Raw genomic sequence first — 21,257 nt, 5'->3', positions numbered from 1 at the left:
CACTCAATATTGTTATACAATTCTCTTAGTTATTGTCCAAAAGTCTTCTATTTGGAGGACAGGGGAGCTCAGGGGTGCTTGGGCCATCTCTGAGGTTTCTGTTTCCTCCAGGCAACCCCTCTTTCCAGTTCCTTAATGGTAACAGCAGGAAAATGAAAAGTAGAAACATTTTCTTCTATTCCCTAATTCTCAGTTTTTGGAAATTTAGTTTTTAATTTTTTAAAAAATAGGCTTTTTTAAATGTTTATTTGTTTTTGAGACAGAGCATGAACGGGGGAGGGTCAGAGAGAGAGGGAGACACAGACTCTGAAGCAGGCTCCAGGCTCTGAGCTGTCAGCACAGAGCCTGACGCGGGGCTCGAACTTACAGACCGTGAGATCATGACCTGAGCTGAAGTCAGACGCTTAATCGACTGAGCCACCCAGGCATCCCTAAAAATAGTTTTAATGTTTATTTACTTTTTTTTTTTTTTTAAATTTTTTTTTCAACGTTTTTTATTTATTTTTGGGACAGAGAGAGACATAGCATGAACGGGGGAGGGGCAGAGAGAGAGGGAGACACAGACTCTGAAGCAGGCTCCAGGCTCTGAGCTGTCAGCACAGAGCCTGACGCGGGGCTCGAACTTACAGACCGTGAGATCATGACCTGAGCTGAAGTCAGACGCTTAATCGACTGAGCCACCCAGGCATCCCTAAAAATAGTTTTAATGTTTATTTACTTTTTTTTTTTTTTTAAATTTTTTTTTCAACGTTTTTTATTTATTTTTGGGACAGAGAGAGACATAGCATGAACGGGGGAGGGGCAGAGAGAGAGGGAGACACAGAACCGGAAACAGGCTCCAGGCTCCGAGCCATCAGCCCAGAGCCTGACGCGGGGCTCGAACTCACGGACCGCGAGATCGTGACCTGGCTGAAGTCGGACGCTTAACCGACTGCGCCACCCAGGCGCCCCGATGTTTATTTACTTTTGAAAGAGAGAGAGTGAGCAGGGAAGGGGTAGAGAGAGGGAGACAGAGGGTCAGAAGCAGGCTCTGCACTGTCAGTGCAGTCTGATGTGGGGCTTGAACTCAGGAACGGTGAGACCATGATCTGAGCTGAAATCGAGAGTCGGACAGTTAACCCACTGAGCCACCCAGGTGCCCCACGAATATCCAACTTATTAAGGCAGTGTGTGCAGAAGGCTTGTGGAAGGTGAGATTTGAAAGGGGATTTGAGGTCTGTTTGTAGGGAGATGGGAATATGAAGCTAAAGAATTTGGGCTTTAATTGGGAGCCATGAGAGTTGTGTTGTTTTTGTTTTTTTGCAAGTGCTTCTTAAAATTAATGGTTTTTTTTTTTTGTTTTTTTTTTTTTACTTTGAGATAACTGAAGATTCATGTGCAATTATGAGACATAATATAGGTCCTGAGCAACTTTTACTCAGTTTTCCTCAATGGTAATACCTCGCAAAACTCTAGTCAATATTAAAACCAGGATATTAACATTGATACAATCCACTGTTCTTATTCAGATTTCCCCAGGTTTACTTGCATTCATCTGTGTATGTACAGCAAAACCTTGGTTTGTGAGCATAATTCGTTCCAGAAACATGCTTATAATCCAAAGCACTTGTATATCAAAGCAAATTTCCCCGCAAGAGATAATGGAAACTCAGATGATTCATTCCACATCCCAAAAATATTCATATAAAAATGATTAAAATACTGTAATATAATATAAAATAATAAAGAAAATACAAAATATAAAGAAAAATAAACATATTAACCTGCACTTACCTTTGAAAACCTTCGTGGCTGGTGTGAGGGAGACAAGAGAGAGGAAGGTGATTGTATCAGATGACTTTCACTCTCACTAAAGGAATTACTGCTATCTATTGGCTCAAAGGAATCTTTTTCTGCATGGGGGTCATTGTATACACTCGCATGGATGTTGACTACAGTACAATATTAATAAACCCTTGTCATATACCGAATATAATGTAACTGGCAGTGAGGCAGCAGGGGAAAGGGTCTATATCTGCAGGCAGCCTGACCTAGTATGAAGCAAAGCATTCCTAAGTTTACTCTTGTCTGGAAAAGCAAAGGACTGTCTATAGGTGCTTTGAAGTGACAAAAAATACACTAGTGCCAGTTGTGGGCACCTTCCAACGTTCTGAAAAATCACTGATTTCTGCCAAACACCGTGGCCTGAGACCGAGCATCTGCCATGGGAGATGATCACCCACAATCCAATGAAGAGAGAGACAGAGAACCATTGGCTCAGTTGTGACCATGTGATGTTCAGTGTCACATACTGCTCGTATTGCAAGACATTGCTCATTTATCGAGTTAAAATTTATTAGAAAGTTTGCTTGTCTTGCGGAACACTCACAGAATGAGTTACTCGCAATCCAAGGTTTTAACTATATTTCTTTTTCTTTTCTTTTCTTTTCCTTTTTTTTTTTTTTTTTTTGTCTGAGAAGGAGCTCGCTTTTTGGGGAGTAGAGCACTGCATGTGGCCAACACACCACACATCACGTTCCTACACATCGCGCTTAAAAAGGTATATGGGAGGTTTTGCTAAGAAAGATCAACTAGAACATGGGTTCCTCTGGGCAACTTCCCCATCCCTCCGAGGAGTCGGCACATTCCCAACCATTTCCTGGAAGGCAAATGTGGTCGCTACATGTAGAGCCCCCGCAGGGGTGCCTTCTTGTTTTTTATAAAGAACATTTTCTTTAGATTTTTTGAAGTCTTCATTTGTTACTTTCATCCTACAGACCAGCTTCTGTATGGATTGCCTTGATGTTGGCCCCAGAGAGGTCATCTTTAGCCATGATCAAGTTGTCCAGGGTTACATCATTGGTCAGGGTCATCCTGCTTGTATGGATCTGAAAGATGGGCTTCTTAGTCTTTTCATCTGGCAGGGGAATTCAATTTTCCTGTCAATGTGGCCTGGTCTGATAAGTGCTGGGTCCAAAGTTTCTATTCAGTTTGTGGCCATGATAACTTTCACATCACCCCTTGAAACAAATCCATCCAACTGGTTCAATAGTTCCAACATTATTCATTGAATTTCTCTCTCACCACCGGAATTTGAGTCTACTTTTTGTTCCAATGGCATCAATTTCATTAATAAATACGACGGATGGTGCATGTTCTTCTGCAACTTGAAACGATTCCTGAAGGAGTTTGGGCCCATCACCTAGGTACTTCTGAATAAGTTCAGAGCCAACCACTCTTTAAAAAAATTTTTTTTAAGGTTTATTTATTTTTGAGACAGAGAGAGACAGAGCATGAACGGGGGAGGGGCAGAGAGAGAGGGAGACACAGAATCGGAAGCAGGCTCCAGGTTCTGAGCCATCAGCCCAGAGCCTGACGCGGGGTTCGAACTCATGGACCGCGAGATTGTGACCTGAACTGAAGTCGGACGCCCAACAGACTGAGCCACCCAGGCGCCCCCAAACCACTCTTTTTTAAAAAAAAATTATTACAAATTTTTTTAATGTTTATTTATTTTTGAGAGAGAAACAGAGTGCGAGTGGGGGAGGGGCAGAAAGAGGGGGAGACACAGAATCCAAAGCAGGCTCCAGGCTGTGAGCACAGAGCCCAGTGTGGGGCTCTATCTCATGAACCGTGAGATCATGACCTGAGCCAAAGTCAGATCATGACCTGAGCCAAAGTCAGACACTTAAACTGACTGAAACACCCAGGCACCCCTAGAGCCAACCACTTAAGAATGTGGCTGAGGTTAGGTTTGCTAATGCTTTGGCTAATAAGGTTTTACCTGTGTCAGGTGGAATGTACAGAATGACACCCTTGGGGGCTTTATATCCATCTCTTCATAATATTCAGGATGAGTGAGAGGAAGCTTCACAGATTCTTTAATTTCCTGGATTTGGTTGTCCAATCCCCCAACATCAGCATAGGTTTCCTGGGGGTGACTTTCCTACCTTCATCACTGTGACCAAGGGATCTGTGTCATCTGTGAGCACCCATATGACAGCATCACCTTGTGGTTGAGCAGGACCAAGCAGCCTGCTCCCAGCAGATCCTTGTCTACAAAGGAGAGAGTGCTGACGTAGTGTTCTGAGCCCACAGATGTAGACACGATGGCATGATTGTCATCAGTGATCTCTTCCAAGCTTCCTACTGACACTGGGGTCCCCCTCAGATCATCCACCTTTGATCTTTCCTCCTCTTGCTTTTCTTCTTAAAGGCTTTATTTGTTCCTGATTTCTAATGAATTCTTCCTCCATGAGAAGATAGTCTTTAATTCTAACTTCAGTAATTTTAGCCAGCACTGAGTGTGACATGTCACCAGTGGCAGCTTGCTGGCAGCATCTGGTCCCTTTGTATACTTCTTCTTTTTCCCCACTCTAGTTGGTACAGAAGGTTCGTATTTCTTTTTCTTCTCCTTGTCATCCTTCTTGCCACCTCCAGGACCATGACCACCACTCTGACTTAGACAATGTTGCTTTGGCCATACGGACTGCCGCTGCCAGGATTGCTTAATCCTATGGAATTTTATCATATATGTGTGTTTGTTTATCTATAACCACAGTCAAAATATATTCCAAAGATTCTTTTTATTTTTTATTGATTAAAAATTTTTTTTTTAACATTTTATTATTGAGAGACAGAGAGACACAGAGTGTGAGCAGGGGAGGGGCAGAGAGAGGGGAAGACACAGAATCTGAAGCAGGCTCCAGGCTCTGGGCTGTCAGCACAGATCCCGACATGGGGCTCACTCACAAACTGTGAGATCACAACCTGAGCTGAAGACGGTTGTCTAACTGAGCCACCCAGGTGCCCCTCTATTTTTCTAATAATTTTATAATTTTACATGTTATATATAAGTTCTATTATACATTTTATTTTATTTTATTTTATTTTATTTTTTTTAACGTTTATTTATTTTTGAGACAGAGAGAGAGAGACAGAGCATGAACGGGGGAGGAGCAGAGAGAGAGGGAGACACAGAATCGGAAGCAGGCTCCAGGCTCTGGGCCATCAGCCCAGAGCCCGACGCGGGGCTCGAACTCACGGACCGCGAGATCGTGACCTGGCTGAAGTCGGACGCTTAACCGACTGCGCCACCCAGGCGCCCCTATTATACATTTTAAATTCATATTATAAGGTGAGAGATTTAGGTTTGAGTTTTTTGTTTGCTTATGTGTTTTTGTCTATGGACGTCCAATTGCTCTGGCATCATTTATTGAAAAGGATAGTTCCTTTTGCATTGAATTGCTTTTGTGCCTTTTTCAAAAGTCAGCTGAGCATATTTGTGTGTGGGGGGGCGCTATTCCTGGGTTTTCTCTTCTGTTCCATTGATCTGTATGTCTATTTATCTGCCAGTTAATTAAAATCTGTTTTAATTACTACAGCTATATTTTAAGACTTAACATCAAATAGAGTGACTTTTCTCACTTTATCCCTCTTTTTCAAGAGTGCGTTAACTATTTAGGTACTATGCCTTTCTGTATAAATTTTAGAATAAGCTGGTCTAACTTTGCTGGGGCAAAAATTACATTAAACCTATATCAATTTGGAGGGAATCGACGTCTCTACTAAGTTGACTCTTCTAATACATGAACATATTATGTCTCTATTTAATTTGATTTCTTTTAATTGCATTTTGTAATTTTCAGCATTCAGATCCTTTATGTGTTGTTAAATGTATATACAGTATTTCATTTTCTTTATAATAACTATAAATAATATTGTGCTTTTAATTTTGGTTTCCATATAACCTGTATTACTATATAAAAACATCCTTTAACTTTCAATCTACCTGTGTCATTAAATGTAAACTGAATTTCTTCTCACTTCAACCACGAAAAAAAAAAAATAAATAAATAAAAATAAAAAAATGCTGGGACACACAGATGCGCTGAGAAAGTACAACTTAGAAGCTTTTTGAGTCTTGATTGCAATGCTGTTTAGATATTTCTGTAGGAAGGGGCAAAATCACTTTATAGATTAGATTCGTGGGCACCTGGGGGGCTCCGACGGTTAAGTGTTGGATTCTTGGGTTCAACTCAGGTCATAATCTCAGGGTTTGTGGGTTCCAGCCCTGAATGGGGCTCTGCCCTGGCAGCACAGAGCCTTCTTGGGATTCTCTCTCTTCTCTCTGCCCCTTCCCTGCTTTCTCTCTTTCTCTCAAAATAAATAAACATTAAAAAGAAAAGAAAAGAAACTGATCTCTATGAGAATCTCTAGCTGGAGCTTTGAACCACAACTTCAGGTCTAAAGAGAAAATCCATATCCTTCCACCTCCATTCCCAGGCAAGCTCACTCTCTGGCATCCACTTTACTGGGGGCGAGTTTTCTTTTAGGAGTCCGGAGGAGAGGTAAGGACTAGGAGCTCAGCACAAGTCGAGGGATTTCAGAAGGGAAAGGGACAAAACGGGGCCAATCCCAACCTGGTGTCTTTCCCTGGTTTCCTCAGAAAGACCCTGGGCCAGGCCTCAGGGTGACAAAGAGCGCTCTGTGTAGGTGAGAGGAATCCGGGCAAAGTCGCGGGTCCCTGGGAAAGACTGGCTTTGAAAGTCCCGGGCTTGAGATAGGTCTGGGGCGAGAAAGCCCAGTTCCCCGCTACTCAGCGCTCATTTCACTTCTCTCAACCTGTGTCAGGTCTTCTTGCCTGGATACTCATGACGCGGCCCCAGTTCGCACTCCCATTGCTTGTCCGGTGTCTAGAGAAGCCAATCAGCGTCACCGCGGTCCTTGGCCTGTCCTGGCCACGGACCGGCTGTGACTTCTATTCTCCAGACCCTGAGGATGCAGGTCGTGATGCCCCGAACCCTCCTCTTGCTGCTGTCGGGGGCCCTGGCCGTGACCCAGACCTGCGCGGGTGAGTGCGGGGTCGGGAAGAAAGGGCATCTGTGGGGCAGGAGCGAGGGGACCGTCCGGCGGGAACGCGGGGCCCTAGGGAAAGTGCCTGTCGCCCCCGCCCCAGAATCCTACCCACCCTGGCAGTCCTCCCCGTCCCTCCCCGACTCCTCCCTGCTCTCCCCCACTCGGACCCCCCACCCCCTGCCCTCCTGGCCGCTTCCACCTGGGATCCGGGCCTCGCGCCGGGAGCAGGGTCGGGCGGGGTCTCAAACCCTCCGCGCCCGCAGGCTCCCATTCCTTGATGTATTTCGGCACCGCGGTGTCCCGGCCCAGCCTCGGGGAGCCCCGGTACTTGGAAGTCGGCTACGTGGACGACACACAGTTCGCGCGGTTCGACAGCGACGCCTCGAGTCCGAGGATGGAGCCACGCGTGCAGTGGTTGAAGCAGGAGGCGCCGGAGTATTGGGAGCAGGAGACGCGGGGCGCCAAGGACACCGCACAGACTTTCCGACAGAGCCTGAACACGCTGCGCGGCTACTACAACCAGAGCGAAGCGGGTGAGCGACGCGGACCCGGGTCAGGGTCACGACCCCATCCCCGGGGTTGCCCGAGTCTTTGGGTCCGAGCACCACCCTGAGGCTGCGGGACCCGCCCGTCTCCAAACTCGGGAAAAGCGCGCGGGCACTTTTACCCGCCATTCAGTTTTGGCTTTAAGCCCTGGGGTTCGGGGTGTGGGAGGGGGCGGGGCTCCAGGGCGGAGCTGACCTCGGGGGCGGGGCCAGGGTCTCACACCATCCAGTGGCTGTCTTCCTGCGAAGTGGGGCCCGATTGGCGCCTCCTCCGAGGATACTGGCAGTTCGCCTATGACGGCGAGGATTACATCGCCCTGAACGAGGACCTGCGCTCTTGGACCGCGGCGGACACGGCGGCGCAGATCACCCGCCGCAAGTGGGAGGCTGCCGGAGCAGCCGAGCATCAAAGGAACGACCTGCAGGTCACGTGCGTAGAGTGGCTCCGGAAGTACTTGGAGAGGGGGAACAAGACACTGCTGCGCACAGGTACCAGGGGCCGCGGGGCTTCCCACGATTTCCCCTCCAGCTGAGGCCTCCTAAGAGGATAGGAAGAACTGGGATCCACAGCAGTATATGGCCCTCCCCTGTGTCGGGAGACTGACTGCTTGGGTTTTCAGATCCGGTCCCAGAGAGACCCCCAAAGGGTCTGTCTTTCTCCTAGAGACTGTTAAAGGATAGAGTCTCTCCAGGGATGGAGGAGGAGACCATTTCTGAAATAATTGATCAGCGTTTCCCTTTGGCTCACTGTGGCTTTGGGAACCTTGGGGGATTTTCTCAGGCTTTGTTCTCTGCCCCACACCCATGTGTTTGGGGTATCTGACTTCACCTATTCTGAGTCATTTGGCCTCCAGCCAGGTCCGGACCAGAAATCCCTTTCTTTTCTGCTCTCAGAAACCTGCCTTCTACAGTGGGCCGTCTCACCCTAATTCTAGAACTTTCCAAACAAGAAGAGATTATGTGTCTAGGCTGGTGTCTGGGTTTTTGCTCCCTTCCCCAATTCCAGCTCTCTTGTCCATTCTCAAGATGGCCACATGAGAATTGCCTCAGTGGCCCGAGACAGTTGTAAAATTCCTTAATTTTCTGACCCTTCTCTTCAGACCCCCCGAAGACACACATCACCCACTACCCCACTTCTGACCATGATGTCACCCTGAAGTGCTGGGCCCTGGGTTTCTATCCTGCGGAGATCACCCTGACCTGGCAGCGTGATGGGGAGGACCTGATCCAGGACACGGAGTTTGTGGACACTAGGCCTGGGGGAGATGGGACCTTCCAGAAGTGGGTGGCTGTGGTGGTGCCTTCTGGAGAGGAGCAGAGATACACGTGCCATGTGCAGCATGGGGGGTTGCCCAAGCCCCTCATGCTGAAATGGGGTAAGGACAGGGGGAGACCTGGGTATGGAGCCAAACTTGGAGAACTCAGGAGCCCTTCTGGAAAAATTCAGCAGGGTTGAGGCTGAGACCTCGGAGTCAAGGCCCTCACTTTATCCTCTCTTCCCAGAGTCCCCTCCTCAGCGCAGCATTCCCATGGTGGGCATTGTTGCTGGTCTGGTTTCCTTGGTGGTCATCAGTGCTGTGGTGGTTGGAGCTGTCATATGGAGGAGGTAGAGCCAAGGTACGGAAGGGGAGTGCTCTGAGTTTTCTTGTCTTTCTGTAGTGTTTCAAGTCCAGGTAGAAGTTTGTCCTGTCTTGTTTATGGGAAGTGCCATCCATGCACATGTGCTTGTCCACTGTGCAGCTCGTTGCTACATTCACTCTGGAGTAAAGCTCTGTGAGAATGAAGGGCAAACTTATCACCTTGATGAATGTGGTGATAGGATCTGATTTCCAGCAGTCACAGATCAGAGAATAAGGTCCTTGCTGAGGACAGACTCCAGGAGAATTGTTGGTCTAGCCCTGACATCTCTTTTCTTCATGTCCCCCTGATCCTGCCATAGGTTTGTAGTTACAGTTCTGGAAACTTCCCTGTGGTCCAGGTTATCAGTTTCATCTAGGATCTCGGGCTCTGCCTCCTCCGTGGCATCTCATGTGATATTTTCTTTCCATAGGTGGAAGAGAAAGGAGTTATGCTCAGTCTGCATGTAAGTATGGAGGGGGTGATCCCTGAGACCCTGGGATAGTGTAGACAGGACCCCGTGGGGAGCTCACCCACCCCAAAGCTACTCCTTTAGTCTCATCTCCTGGGGGCTCTGACCAGTTCTGTTTGTTCTAACGCAGGTAGTGACAGTGCCCAGGGCGCTCTCCACTGCTAAAGGTGAGACCCTGAAGGGCCTGAAGTAGGGAGGGGAGAGGGGAAAGGGGCTATGCCTGGGAAATGGGGATTCTTTGAGTAGGATATCTTGAGCATGTGGTAGGCTATTGAGAACGTCAACACTTATATGACTAACCTGAATTTGTTCATGATTATTTTCTTCCCCAGTGTGAGCCAGCTGCCTCGTGGGGGACTGAGTGATGCAAGATTTGTTCACTTTCCCGCTTTGTGACCAATGCCCCTGATATCTCTTTCTACAAAGGGCTTCGGCATGTGTCCTCGTTCCTATTACCATAATGTGAGGAGGTGGGGAGACTGCTCCCCGCCTCCATGACCCCACCCCACACTGACCTGGGTTCTCTTTCCTCGTCTGCTTTCATGATCCAGTAGAGGGAGAGTGGGCCACCTCCATCCCTGTCTTTACTTTATGTTTCACTGAGCTACAACTTCTTACTTCCTTGTTGAACGTAGGGCTCTGGATGTGAATTTGTTTTTCCAGTTGTGGTCATGAGGAGTTGATCAGTTAGTTAAAGAAGAAGATTCCTAAAGTTTGAGAGGGGAAAGAAATGGAAACCCTGAGAACCTCCCAGAAGCTGCAGGTTTGGTGTGCCGAGTCTGCTCTGGGTGGGGACAGGAGAAAGCTGTGAGGGGCCTAGCGTTGTGGAGCCTCATGCCCAGTTGGTACAACATGGATGTGACATGGTCACTGCTCAGCTGGGGAACCTCTTTTCGCTTTTGTCTTTGTCCCTCCAGTAGCACCTGCCTTTCTAGGACTGTGATCACTCAGGATATCACCTGGATATCTGGATATTGCCCAGACCTTGTCCTGCCTCCAGGACTATGGGCAACAAGACATTGTATGGCTGGGTCAGCTGAGGCTCAGGCCTGGGTCAGGCCTCAGTCCCGTCTCTGGGTGTTTATTCGTTGTTTGTTTCTGTAGAGGATTAATTAGGCCCGTTCTCTTTTTTGTGTGGGAGTTCTGGTCTAATTCACCTGTGGGTGTCTCCTCGGTGACAGCAGAAGGAGATATTTGGCCTGTCAGCGTCTGCACAAGGCCCTGGGTGGCCCTGTTCATAGGAATCTGTAGTATCCAGAGGTTATTTTCAGGCTCATTCAGGTCTTGGCCTCCTTCTCCGGCTTGATTGTTCTTCCCATCTTTTCTGAAGTCTTCTGAGAGGAGCAGATTCTAGCAGACAGGAAGCATGCCATAATTTCTTATTTTAAATTAGTTCTTGTTCTGTTTCCATCCTCTGCTTGCCCACCCTCTGCCCTGGTGATCCTGGTGCTGGCTCCAGCTCCAAGTCATGGAGTTATGAAGCAGAGTCTCCTTAGATTTATATTTGGTTGGGAAATAGCACCTGTGAATCGAGGATGGTTTTTGAAAATGGGCATCTCCTTGGTGTGCAGGGGAGTTGGTGTGAGAGTGGGGACGGGAGGGGGAGGGCAGTGCTGTGAGAGGAGCACAGGGGCACTAATGGCAGTGTGAAGGGTGATTGTGCTGTCGCTGCCACAGAGCTGCTGTGGTCTGAGGCTACATTAGTAAAGATACTGCCTCCAGATTAGGGAGGTGCTCTGCACCGATCGCTCCTTCACTGTGTGTGTTGTGTGCAAGATATATGACACACTGTTTTCTGCATCTGGGAAACACGATAGAAGTTTCTGTGTTTAGGACAAGGCGCTGCTGCTGGTCTTTACATCACACTTTCAGTAGCAAGAATGGAGATGAGGATTCCCACACGGCTGTGCGTCAGCCTCACTTGCAGGGCTCGTTAAATAAGCGATTCCTTGATCTTGCGCCGAGGACTCTGAGTCTGTGGGTCCGGGGAGAGGCCTGTGCATTTTGTGAGAGGCCTGGTGCTCAGCCAGATCTGGAGCCAGTGAGGTCAGCGATCAGAGCAGCCAGCCTGGGGAGGGGCATTAAAGCCACATTTAGGGGCGCCTGGGTGGCGCAGTCGGTTAAGCGTCCGACTTCAGCCAGGTCACGATCTCGCGGTCCGTGAGTTTGAGCCCCGCGTCAGGCTCTGGGCTGATGGCTCGGAGCCTGGAGCCTGTTTCCGATTCTGTGTCTCCCTCTCTCTGCACCTCCCCTGTTCATGCTCTGTCTCTCTCTGTCCCAAAAATAAATAAAAAACGTTGAAAAAAAAAAAAAAGCCACATTTAAATGTGTGTGTGTGTGTGTGTTTTTTTTTTTTTTTTTTATCTTTGGAGAGGAAAGGGAAGACATAACGTTGTCAATATGAGATGTGGTGTTGTGAGATGTGTGTTATCGTATCCTGAGGTATGGTCGGGTGGGAGGACTAGGGAGTGGTTCGCGGTTCAGTGTGACGAACACCTCGGGATGCTTGCTCTCGGCAACTACTTCCCTGATTGACTTTTCAGAGCAAACAATGGGATCTAAGCTTGTTCGAACTTAGCCAAAAGGTACTGTGCACACACACACACACACACACATACATTTTATATGCATATAAAGTATTCTTTCTTTTGGGGAAGATCGTAGAAGAGGCTACACAGCCAGGAACAGAGTCCACAAGTACACGTTAGGGTGGGTCTCACACAGGAATTGTGGCCTCTGCTGCTGGGCACAGATGTCACTGCTCATACTGCTGCCTCCGTTGAAGCAGGACACTGGCCCCTGTGGCTAGGACTGACATCGCTGCTGCTTGTGGGACCGGGTGACACACTGCCACTCACGCCGCCTGTGCAAGTACATTGTGCACAGCTGCACCTTCTCTTTGTCACCAGGTCCAGCACGTGGTCACCTGCCTGGCAGAGCCTCACGCCATGTCTAACTGGAAGGATGTTGGGACAGCAGGTCCTTCCTCTTCCATGGAGAGAGGCGGCGTCTTCCAAAGACTCTAAATGTGGAATTCTCATGTAGGGGGGCAGTGCCGGTGCTGGGGGTGAGGGCTGGAGAAAGGTCGGCTGATTGCCATTCTCGGAGCACAGACCTGAGGCTGCAGCTTGATCTGGTGCCCTGCAGGCACTCAGGTTCAGTTGGAGGAGCAAGTTTCTAGTAAACGACATCGCTCTTCTCGTTCCCTGGATGCTATGTGATTAGATGCAGCTTTGTCCACTCCGGTTTACACTCATAAATAAGTGCAGTGGCGTTGTGGGCTGGTGAAGTGATTGCTCAAAACGTGTTTGCCCAGCCTCTGTCTCTTGCAAGGAGGAGAACACCTGGGTCTGTAAGACGTCAGGGGGTCTCTGCGTGCACTGACTGTCATGTTAATGTTTGTATTTCCCCGTGCATGGAAATACTCTGGGGAGAGAATCTCTAACATTTGTCAGCTTTATGTGATCCTCACAAAGGACTAAAAACCAACCAGCCAGAAAACCCAAACCACCAGCCTGGTTTTCTAGTGTAGCCATAGTGTCCCTCAGAGACTTAAGTGTTAGTTAATAGCAATTCAACTGAGAAAATTTATTTTATTTTATTTTTGAGAGAGAGAGAGAGGGTGCAAGTGAGAGAGGGGCAGAGAGAAACAGAAGGAAAGAGAGAGAAGTGGAGCTTGGGCTCTGCTCACCCGGAGTGGGACCTCACCTCACCCGATGTGGGGCTCGAACTCATGAACCATGAGATCATGACCTGAGCTGAAGTCAGATGCTAAATGTCTGAGCCACCCAGGCGCCCTCAACCGAGAACATTAAAAGGTCGAATTGACTTTATTCAACTGTTCATGAATTGAGCAGTCTCCCAGCTAGAAAATAGAAAGGAGACATGGGGCTCCTGGGTGGCTCAGTCAGTTAAGTGTCTGGCTTCAGCTCAGGTCATAACTTCGTGGTTCAGTTTGTGAGTTTGAGCCCCACGTTGGGCTCTGTGCTGACAGCTCAGAACCTGGAGCCTGCTTTGGATTTTGTGTCTCCCTCTCTCTCTGCCCCTCCCCTGCTCGTGCTCTGTCTTTCAAAAATAAATATTAAAAAAAAAAAAAAAAAAAAAAGAGACTCTTCCAGCTGCAGAAAGGATTTTAAAGACAGAGTGGAAGGGGAAAAAGGAAATTATTCATTAAAAAATGCATTGCTTTAAGCAAGGTGGCCCTTCTAAGGGGAAAGGAAGTGGTCTTTCAGTGGCTTACCTACTTGTGCTGAGCAGGAAATTCCAGGTTGGCTGATTACAGGTCACATTTCTGGGAGAAGCTGAAGATGCATTTAGGTTAAGGATTAAGATCTTGGTGGTATTTGGCTTAGGTGACTTCATTTTGGGTCTGCTGTCTTCCTTTTTTAACAGGACCATGAACAGCTGGTAGCAGACGGAAGGACATGATATAAATGCTTACACTTATCTTATCCTTTGCTCCTGGATGAGAGGAAGCACAGACTTGCTCTCCCTCTAAATTTCTCTTTGTGGAGCCGTAAGGGTTTTTTCCTCCATTTAACCAATGCTCTGATTCCCTGTCACCAATTCAATTCATTTCATCAGTCTTTTTTTTTTTTTTTTTTAATATTTATTTTTGAGACAGAAACAGAGCAGGAGAGGGGGAGGGGCAGAGAAAGAGAAAGACAGAATCCCAGGGAGACACAGAATCCGAAGCAGGGTCCAGGCTTTGAGCGGTCAGCATAGAGCCCCATGTGGGGCTCGAACTCATGGATGTGAGATCATGACCTGAGCCAAAGTTGGGCGCTTAACCAACTGAGCCACCCAGGTACTCCCAATGCAATTCATTTTAATTCTGACACTGTTGACCTGGAGTTAGCATGAGACCCACAGGTGTGAGGATGCTTCCTACAAGATTGCCCTCACTTCACAGGCACGTCTCAACTGTTACGTTCCCACGTCGCCTGCACTTTTGTTCCACTTGGCTACAAAGTTGAGGGTACTCTCAAAGTTCAATAATTTGCTAGAACAACTCCTAGAACTCAGGAAAATTCCATTATTATTGTGGTTTACTATAAGGACACACATGAGCAACCAGATGAAGAGGCACATGAGTGTGGGAGCGTGAAGGTCGGAGTTGCAGGAGCCTCTGTCACCGTGGGGTTGGAATGTGCCACCCTCTGAGCATGTCAGTGTGTTCATTTCAGAAGCTGTGAACTCTGTCGTTTAGAAGCTTTTTTTTTTTTTAACGTTTATTTATTTTTGAGACAGAGAGAGACAGAGCGTGAACGGGGGAGGGGCAGAGAGAGAGGGAGACACAGAATCGGAAGCAGGCTCCAGGCTCTGAGCCATCAGCCCAGAGCCCGATGCGGGGCTCAAACTCGCGGACCGCGAGATCGTGACCTGAGCTGAAGTCGGACGCTTAACCGACTGAGCCACCCAGGCGCCCCTGTCGTTTAGAAGCTTTTATGGAAGCTTCATGATATAGGTGTGCTTGATTCCATCACTGGCGAGTCAGTGATTCGCCACTGATTAAAGTCAGTGATTAAAGTCAGCCTCCAGAGCCTCTCCCCAGAGGTCAGGGAAGGAGGCTGAGGTTGCCAACTCTCTAATCATCGCTTGGTCTTTCTGGTCACCAGCCCCCAACCTGAAGCTATCTAGGCCCCTCAGCCAAGTCATCTCATTAGCATACCAGAAACACTCATATTACTCAGGAGATCCCAAGGGTTTGGGGAAGTCTGTGCCAGGAACCAGAGACAAAGACCAAATAAGTCTACCACAGGCCACTCCTTGGTCTTTGACCACAGGTCCCTTGTAGCAACAGGACCATAGCTGAAAAGATACTGGCACACTACCAAAGTCCCATTCAGTCAGTGACAATTAGCCCATCATCCTGCTGTATGACAGTGTCTCCCAGGATCGCTCAGGTCTCCTGGTTCCATTTAGTCTCGTCAGGTTCCAGAAGCAGGAATGGTGTCACAGCGTGTGGCTCCCTCTCTCAGGCATCTGGTATAATCGAGCTAAGAGGCAGTGTCCTCTCTTGCTCACACCTCTTGGGAGGTGTTAATGTAGTGCTGGGTTTCCCTCATTACGTAACTCATTTATCCATTCCTTTACCCTCAGCTGTTGTTTCTATTTCTCTCCATTTATACCCAACTTTCTGCGGTTGGAAGGGACGTTATGTGTAGCTGCTGTGCTGGTCTAGACTGCGGGCAGCAATACAGTCTGGCAAGTCCCTCCTCCCCTGTCTTCTCTCGTCCATAGAGGGGAGGGTGACACCCGGACAGAACTTGTGGGCTAACTGACCAGTAGGCAATCTAGCGGCACTCACCGTCAGCCCCAGCTTTGCCAGATGGGGTGAAGGCACAGCCCTCCCATTCATTCCCTTAGGAAATCTCACATCAAGGTCGAACAACGGAGGTACGGTCGCCTGCTTAGGAGTCCTTCCTGTTTCTGGCACTCGTACTTGCATTCCTGTCCTGAGACACTGTAGTGGGTAGGAAGAGGGAATGTTGAGGTGAACTATAGTCATACCAATGTCCTCTCACTTGGGAAGGATTATAGAGTCACGCTTACATGCCCCGCCCTCCTGCCCAGATCCATCAAGGAAACAAAACAGACACCTTTTCCCCCTAACGGGGACACTCCTGATTCCCACGCATGCTGGGTTGGAGCACACTCTGTGAAGGTGTGTGAGCCAGCACTTCATGTCTCTGTGGCCCTATTTTCACAGTATTTTCCATTGTCCATTCCAACTCTCTGTTAAGCTGTTTCTCTGTCGGTATATCTGTATGCCCATTGTTGGACATCATGGCTTGTAATGTATTTTTTTAGCGTGAGGAAATGTGACCGAGCATTCCAAACTAGTACAGTATCTTTTGTTTGTTTTGTCACATGTGCACCGAAAGGCAGGTATAAAAATGTTCTCAGCGGCACTGTTTATGATTGCCCCAAATGGGAAACAACGTCAATGTGCCTAACAAGAACATATGTACATGAACTGTAGCACAGCCTTACAATGGACTGCCACACAGCCCTGAAAAAGACTGGGCTCTGGCTACACCCTACGGCATGGGTGAACCTCACAGACCTGACACTGAGTGTAGGAAGCCAGACACGTGAGAGACACAGACTTTTTGTATGTGAAGTTGAAGATGAGGACTCATTTGTAGTGCCAGAAGTCAGAAGAGTTGTTACCTCTTGTGGTGGCGTATTGACTGGGAATCTCTCCGAAACCCAAAATGCTCTGCATCTTGCTCTGGGTGGTAGTACATGGGAAGTGCATACGTGTAAAATTTCATCGAGCTGTCCACACAGGATCGATGCTCTCTGCATTTTATTAAAATTTTTTTTTTACATTTATTTATTTATTTTTGAGGGCGACTGAGACAGCACGAGTTGGTGGGGGGCAGAGAGAGACGGGGAGAGAGAGAGAAAAGTCCCAAGCAGGCTCCACGCCATCAGTGCAGAGCCCGACGTGGGGCTCGAAGTCAAGAAACTGTGACACCGTGACCTGAGCCGAAACCAAGAGTCGGATGCTTAACTAACTCAGCTACCCAGGTGCCCCTATTTTTTTAAAATTTTAATTGAATTACAGCTATGTTCTTTTTCTTTTCGTTTCTTTTTTTAATAGCACTCTAGACATTTGCAACTACCACTGAGTAAGCAAAACCCAACCCAGAATCTCTGTTCCTGTCAAGACCCATTTGCAGCCCTCCCTTGGGGTTACTAGTATTGCTCTGACTTGCCAGCTATGTTCAAGGACTTCCTACCAGGGAATCTGCCTCCTAGCTGTCTGTAGTGTGTGGCTGGCAGTGAGAACAGTTCCTTTTGGTATTTTGGGCCACAGAGGATGCAAGTAGACTATATGTAGTTTCAGCCTTCTCTGGATTACTGCAGCCCCCAATGTCCCTTTAGTTCACGTACCCAAGGGGCCACCTCAAGAGAGGACATCAAGATACCCACTCATCACTTCCAAACAGCTTCCAAACCTGAAGGTGGTTCTTGTGATGAGCACCAAAATGTCCTACTTTATAATGCACCCCTCAAATTCCCATAGTGGTTTGCAGGGGGCTGTGCCCCGTGTGGTTATTCCTTTAACAGACTAAGTTTCCCTTCTGCCTGACCATATGGCCTGGCTGTTGGCCACTGCCCACGAGTTGCTAAATCCAAAACACAGGGGCTTTTATTGTTCAATTTTTATATCACTGCTAGCAAAGCCACATGCAAGTTAGCTCACGGAGCTGACCTGTTTTTAGCTCCCTTGGTCAGAGTGGCGGCCTCCAAACAAGATGTTGTCCATTCGCCTTGGAGCTGCTACTCATAAACCAAGGAGTTTTTCATAGGCTACTTGAGAGCTGTCTCTGGGACCCTGTCCAAGTGATGATAGAATCCAGCACCTCCTCACCAGGTCCCAAGTCAGTCCTACAGGAATAGAGGCTCCCTGCTTGTGCACATATCCTCTTGCATTTTCCTGGCAGCAGGATCCTGTAGAAACTCTTTCCACTATTTGCTAAACTGTTACCACTATGTATATATGTATTTTTAAATTTACATCCAAGTTAGTTAGCATATAGTGCAATAATGATTTCAGGAGTAGATTCCAGTGATTCATCCCCTATGTATAACACCCAGTGCTCATCCCAACAAGTGTCTTCCTTATTGCCCCTTACTTATTTAGCCCATCCCCCACCCACAACCCCTGCAGCAACCTTCAGTTTGTTCTCTGCGTTTGAGTCTCTTATGTTTTGTCCCCCTCCCTGTTTTTATATTATTTTTGCCTCCCTTCCCTTAATGTTCATCTGTTTTGTATCTTAAAATTCTCATATCAGTGAAGTCATATGATATTTGTCTTTCTCTGACTAATTTCGCTTAGCATAATACCCTCCAGTTCCATCCATGTAGCTGCAAATGACAAGATTTCATTCTTTTTGATTGCCGAGTAATACTCCATTGTACATATATACCACATCCTCTTTATCCATTCACCCATCAATGGACATATGGGCTCTTTCCATACTTTGGCTACTGTTGATACTGCTGCTATAAACATGAGGGTGCATGTGCCCCTTAGAAACAGCACACCTGTGTCCCTTGGATAAATGCCTAGTAGTACAATTGCTGGGTTGTAGGGTAGTTCTATTTTTAACTTTTTGAGGAATCTCCATACTGTTTTCCAGAGTGTCTGTACCAATTTGCATTCCCACCAGCAGTGCAAAAGAGTTCCTCTTTCTCCGCATCCTTGCCAACATCTGTTGTTGCCTGAGTTGTTAACTTTAGCCATTCTGACTGTTGTGAGGTGGTATCTCATTGTTGTCACTGCTTTTTTAATGGAATTCTTCTGGGCATTGTCCTCTCCATTAGAGTGTTTTTCCAACATTAACCAAGACTACATGGATATATCAGGCTCAAGATTATTATATGTCCTTCAGACATAGGGTAGTTTTAATTAATGTTCAGTAAGGGGGACCTGGGTGGCTCAGTCGGTTAAGTGTCCGACTTTGGCTCAGGTCATGATCTCACAGTTGGTGAGTTCCAGCCCTGCATCGGGATCTGTGCCGACGGCTCAGAGCCTGGAGCCTGCTTTAGATTCTGTGTCTCCCTCTCAGTCTCTCTGCCCTTCCCCTGCTCATGCCATGTCTCACTTTCTCTCTCTCAAAAATAAATAAACTTTAAAAAATTAAAAAATAATTAATGTCCAGTAGCAAGCTAGTAACTTTGAATGGAAATACTCTAGTTCACTTTAGTAATCACTGAGAAGCACTCAGAGGCTTCTGCTGTAAGCTCCAGGACCTGCTGTGCATAGTGCTATTGGACAGAGTACGCCTTTGCACTGCACTCCAGCTTGTATTGTATGCTGTTTGAGCTTGGGCAGTCTTATTTTCACGTACCCTATCCGATTAGTATTGCTCATAGGGTGGATTGACATGCCTTCTGCTTTATAGTACTAGACAGAGAAGCGCTCCCCAGTCAGACATAATACCGATTCTCGTGAAACATTCAGGCAAAGGAGACAGACTCTTCACTTAAAGATCATTTAAACATTCCAGTTCCCACCCCGAATTTCTACCTTCATCCTGTAATCTCTTATTTTTCTGTATTTTTCAATCTAATCATAGGCCACATTAGTGCATCAGGAACAGGTTATCATGCCGCCTTTGCATGTGGCTCCTGTGTAATGGAGTCCTGGAATCTTCTGCTCTCTATTCCCTGATCGTTTTACCCACTCTTATGTACAAGGCTTTGGATCCCCAGCAAGGGGTCAGGTCAAACTACCTTACCTATCTTGTCAATCTTATCTCAGGTAATTTGCCTGACTGTTCCTGATCAGAGTTTTCATTGTGATCTTTGCTTTCTTACTTTTTAAATTCTTCCAAACTGGGGTAACTAGTGCCATCTTATTTGGGGCTTAAAATATATATATATATTTTAATGTTTACTTACTTATTTTGAGAGAAAGAGAGAGAGTGCACAAGTAGGGGAGGAGCGGAGAGTGAGGAAGAGAGAATCCTAAGCAGGCTCCACGCTGTCAGTGCAGAGCCCGATATGGGGCTTGAACTCACGAACTGTGAGATCATGACCTGAGCCGAAATCAAGAGCCAGATGCTCAGCCAACTGAGCCACCCAGGCGCCCCTTGTTTGGGGGCTTTTTAACATTGGGGGACAAGCACGGGGTCTCTTTGGTTTACCCAACCTTCCATAGTGCTGTTTTAAGACCTGTATTTTAACCTCATCAATGTTTTATTTATCCCATTGCTTAATAGACATCTGTATTAGGATTCCCCCAGTCAATGGATAAAGAAATTGTGGTTTGTATACACAATGGAGTACTATGTGGCAATGAGAAAGAATGAAATATGGCCCTTTGTAGAAATGCGGATGGAACTGGAGAGTGTGATGCTAAGTGAAATAAGCCATACAGAGAAAGACCGATACCATATGGTTTCACTCTTACGTGGATCCTGAGAAACTTAACAGAAACCCATGGGGGAGGGGGAGGAAAAAAAAAAAAAAGAGGTTAGAGTGGGAGAGAGCCAAAGCATAAGAGACTCTTAAAAACTGAGAACAAACTGAGGGTTGATGGGGGGTGGGAGGGAGGGGAGGGTGGGTGATGGGTATTGAAGAGGGCACATTTTGGGATGAGCACTGGGTGTTGTATGGAAACCAATGTGACAATAAATCTCATATATTGGAAAAAAAATGAAAAAAAAAAAAAAAAGGATTCTCCCAGTCAAGTATCTTGGAACCATGTCACCCAATCAAGTTGACACATCAAATATACAAGTCCATAACTTGTCAACTTGCCACTGATAATGCATCTCCTTAAACCATACTTAATTTCCAAATAAAAGCAATACCAGGGTCATACGTTTATTTAAAATTATTCAACTATCCTGAATACAGCTGAAAACACACTAGTGTTACTGCCCTTCAGACCCAAAGACACACACTGACAGAACTTGAAGGGATGGAAAAACATTTACTATGCAAATGGAAATGAAAATTTAAAAAAGCAAGTGTAGCAATACATAGACAAAATACACTTTATTATTTTTTAATTTAATTTAATTTAATTTGACTTTTTACTTAAATTTTAGTTAGTTAACATACAGTGCATACAGTCCTAAAACTATTGGTTTTAGGAATAGAATTCAGTGATTCCTCACTTACATATAACACCCAGTGCTCATCACTAGTGCCCTCTTTGATACCCATCCCTCATCTAGTCCATCTTCTCCCCACCTCCTTCCATCACCCCTCAGTTTGTTCTCTATCATTAAGAGTCTCTTGTGTGGGAATGCAAGCTG

At 46.9% G+C, this 21,257-nt stretch overlaps 1 protein-coding gene and 1 pseudogene across 10 annotated transcripts in view; one reads left to right on the top strand and one right to left on the bottom strand.

Annotated features, from left to right (window-relative positions):
* Positions 1 to 958: 958 nt before the first annotated feature.
* Positions 959 to 4,830, bottom strand: LOC131513920 (26S proteasome regulatory subunit 4-like; annotated as a pseudogene).
* A 1,873-nt stretch (positions 4,831 to 6,703) lies between these two features.
* Positions 6,704 to 21,257, top strand: part of LOC131515333 (patr class I histocompatibility antigen, A-2 alpha chain-like) — a 32,885-nt gene continuing 18,331 nt past the window's right edge. For 2 of the 10 annotated variants that reach the window (XR_009263570.1, XR_009263569.1), the window contains exons 1-5: positions 6,704 to 6,832; positions 7,101 to 7,370; positions 7,596 to 7,871; positions 9,433 to 9,465; positions 9,602 to 9,638. Coding sequence is in view for 3 of the 10 variants with exons in the window: in XM_058736107.1 (XP_058592090.1) it covers positions 6,760 to 6,832; positions 7,101 to 7,370; positions 7,596 to 7,871; positions 8,483 to 8,758; positions 8,886 to 8,992 (1,002 nt within the window). In the remaining 7 variants the exon portion in view is untranslated. Of the gene's footprint in view, positions 6,833 to 7,100; positions 7,371 to 7,595; positions 7,872 to 8,482; positions 8,759 to 8,885; positions 9,000 to 9,432; positions 9,466 to 9,601; positions 9,639 to 9,803; positions 11,213 to 12,380; positions 12,683 to 21,257 lie in introns of those variants that run through there. The other 8 variants (XR_009263566.1, XR_009263564.1, XR_009263565.1 and 5 more) reach the window with 8 other exon arrangements.

Source organism: Neofelis nebulosa, chromosome 6, assembly GCF_028018385.1.
Source record: "Neofelis nebulosa isolate mNeoNeb1 chromosome 6, mNeoNeb1.pri, whole genome shotgun sequence".
Classification (NCBI taxonomy): Eukaryota; Metazoa; Chordata; class Mammalia; order Carnivora; family Felidae; genus Neofelis; species Neofelis nebulosa.
The sequence above is the reverse complement of the archived record's forward strand: the minus strand, read 5'-3'. Positions and strand labels throughout refer to the sequence as shown.